The following is a 2,926-nucleotide window of genomic DNA, read 5'->3' on the forward strand; positions in this document are numbered from 1 at the left end:
ACTTGCAGCTCGGGTTCAGAACCGCAGTGCCAGGCTGCTCTTGGAGCCCAGGTTGTTCATCCCTCTGGGATATAAACTTCAAATACTTTTCCTTCAGTCCTGATTAGCCCCTCGTGAAGGTTTCATTGGCTTTATTTTAATGATTATGCAACAGACATGAGGAAATTCTTAACCGAAAGATGCAGGTATCTGATCATAGCCTGGAGTTTCCGCCAATGTAAAAAGTTGCATAAAATGCTGCCAGTTTCAGCAGAAACAAAACATGAGAAGTCTAAGGAATTCCAGCCACCTTCTCAAAGTTTTTGTTTGTTTGGTTGGTTTTTTTTTGGTTTTTTTTTTGGTTTACCCAATTTCATCTTTCCTCATCACTGTAAATCTGACTAACCTCTCCCTCTTGCCTCAAGGCTTGTCTGTACAAGCTCGGTCCTTGTACCAAGGGTGTGTGTTGGGGCACGTTAGTCCTTTAGTTGTGCTGTAACTACACCAGGGTAGAGAATTTTGGGAGTGGGTTTTTTTTTTTTTTACTTTTTTTTTTTTTCCCTTTCTTTGTTATGTGAGAACGAGAAATTTTGAAAACTTTGACCAGTGTGATGTTGCAAGGTCGCATGCTCTCCCCACTGCACACAGTCTGCACCAAGAGGAGTTGGTGTGGCTCTCCCATGCAGCAAAGTTGAGCCCTGGCCTTGAAAGATGATGGACCAGCTATGCAAGTTCCCAGCTCAGGTTTCAAAGCGTTTTGTCTGATTCAGTGATAGTTTTCAAATGGCTGTGATTGGTGAAAGCTGAGCCCTGAGACTGAATTCTGACTTCAGCAAAGCTTAGGTTTAACTTTCAGAGGGGCAAAGACTGTGGATTTTAGTTTTCAAGAGTAGAAGGAAAGGAGGAAAGCTGAAAAGGAGCTTCTCTGAAGTGACACCCTGTTTATTCTGCTGGGGTGTGATGGCATCTAGAAGATCTACATACACTCTTTAGCTGAGGGCTTGTTCCTTTCTACTCCATGGCTCTGCTTGTCTCCTCTTTGGATGAGATAGCAATGAATGTGGAATCTATGGCTCTGCTTGTCTCCTCTTTGGATGAGATAGCAATGAATGTGGAATCTATGGCTCTGCTTGTCTCCTCTTTGGATGAGATAGCAATGAATGTGGAAGGGCAGGCTCTGCGGTATCTTCCTTTGCCTGTTGGTTTGTGCTGTAGATGCATGCAGCCCTGACAGAACTGGCTTGAGGCTTCTCAGAAGGGTTGGCAGAATCAAATGCTGTGCTTCTGTGATGAAAGGCCATGTCTGAGCTACTGCAGAAAGCCTTGGAGGCCTCCTGGAGGTGTCTGGGTGGACTAGAGTGCTTCTGCTGAAGAAGGCGAAGTAGTACTTACCTGGAGGCAAAGAAAGCACCAGCCTGGCCTTCTAGGGCTGTGATCTTGGCAAAGAAATCCTATGAAAACTACCAGAGAAGTCTGCTTTCTCTAGATGTGGCCTTAACTTGTGCAGTGATAGTAATTTCTATTGCTTTGGGAAATACACTGAGAGGCAAAACACTGAGAAAGAGAAATATCTCAAGAAAGGGAAGGAGGGCATAGATGCACAGAGGAAATGTATTTGAATATGTAACTCATTTCCTGCCCAAAGCCTTGTTGAGAAATATATCAAGGAGAGCTTTCCCATCATAAATATATGGAAGGAGAGTGTTTAATAAGCTGTTTGAATCCATAAACATATGGGTGACTTGCATTTGCCTATGACTCTTGAGTGAGTGCTAGGAAATCCTCTCATTTGTAGAAAGTCTAGAGCGGATTTTTCACCCTTTGAAAAGTGACCATTTGATGTATTATGTCATCCTGCAGGTAAAAGGACACAGAAAAGAAGATGGACTGGGGAACTCTGCAGGCTGTTTTAGGAGGCGTAAATAAGCACTCCACCAGCATCGGGAAGATATGGCTCACAGTCCTTTTCATCTTCCGTATCATGATCCTTGTTGTGGCTGCAGAGAGAGTCTGGGGAGATGAACAAGCAGATTTTGTCTGCAACACACTTCAGCCTGGGTGCAGAAATGTTTGCTATGATCACTTTTTCCCCATCTCTCACATCAGACTCTGGGCCCTGCAGCTGATCTTTGTTTCTACCCCTGCACTGCTGGTGGCCATGCATGTAGCTTACACTAAGCACGAGAAGAAAAGGAGATTCAGAAATGGTGAGAAAATTGATATTGAAGAGCTGAAAAATGCAAAGATTCACATTCAGGGCCCCCTGTGGTGGACGTACACCAGCAGCATCTTCTTCAGGATCGTCTTTGAAGCAGTCTTCATGTACGTGTTCTATTACATGTACGATGGGTTCCAGATGCCTCGCCTGGTGAAGTGCAATGCATGGCCCTGCCCCAACACAGTGGATTGTTTTGTGTCTCGGCCCACTGAGAAAACCACATTTACTATTTTCATGCTGGCTGTGTCTGGGATCTGCATGCTGTTGAATCTGGCTGAGTTGTGTTACCTAGTGATAAAAATTTGCATGAAAGAACCCAGGAAAACAACAGTTTTAAAATAATTCCCCAGTTTCAGAATTTTCTAGTTCCCAGTTTCCCTAAACTTTCTTAGGTGTCAGAAAACAATCAGCAATATTTTCACACTCAAATAAAAGGATAAAAATGAATGTTCATTCATGTTTTAAAAATTGTAGTCTCCCTGGGAAGCTGTCACTGAGGCAGGTTTTTAAAGGTCACGAGCTAATTCAGTATTCCTACATCCACAAATAGAGACAGCAGCCTTCTGGCAGCAGCTTTTCCAAGTGTGCCTACTGCTGGGATCCTGTTGTTGGGATAGAGTCACTTTTCAAAAATTGGGAGTGGAAAGGCCCAGGGAAGGCTCTAGTGCCCCTAGGAGAGCCAGGGATCACATACACTATGTCAGCCTCAGAGGTGAGCCAATAACAAAG

The 2,926-nt window shown here is 44.0% G+C and overlaps 1 protein-coding gene across 1 annotated transcript; it reads left to right on the top strand.

The window, feature by feature from the left end:
• Positions 1 to 1,842: 1,842 nt before the first annotated feature.
• LOC104523235 (gap junction beta-2 protein) lies at positions 1,843 to 2,638 on the top strand. Its single transcript, XM_010165757.1, has one exon. The coding sequence runs from the start codon at positions 1,862 to 1,864 to the stop codon at positions 2,537 to 2,539; it is 678 nt and encodes a 225-aa protein (XP_010164059.1). The 5' UTR covers positions 1,843 to 1,861; the 3' UTR covers positions 2,540 to 2,638.
• Positions 2,639 to 2,926: the final 288 nt, after the last annotated feature.

The sequence above is a fragment of the Antrostomus carolinensis genome, unplaced genomic scaffold (genome assembly GCF_000700745.2).
Source record: "Antrostomus carolinensis isolate BGI_N321 unplaced genomic scaffold, ASM70074v2 scaffold1794, whole genome shotgun sequence".
In the NCBI taxonomy this organism is placed as follows: domain Eukaryota; kingdom Metazoa; phylum Chordata; class Aves; order Caprimulgiformes; family Caprimulgidae; genus Antrostomus; species Antrostomus carolinensis.

Bases quoted from the DNA above. Each gene is read 5' to 3' on its own strand.
- LOC104523235 (XM_010165757.1), top strand. From the start codon at position 1,862: ATGGACTGGGGAACTCTGCAGGCTGTTTTAGGAGGCGTAAATAAGCAC.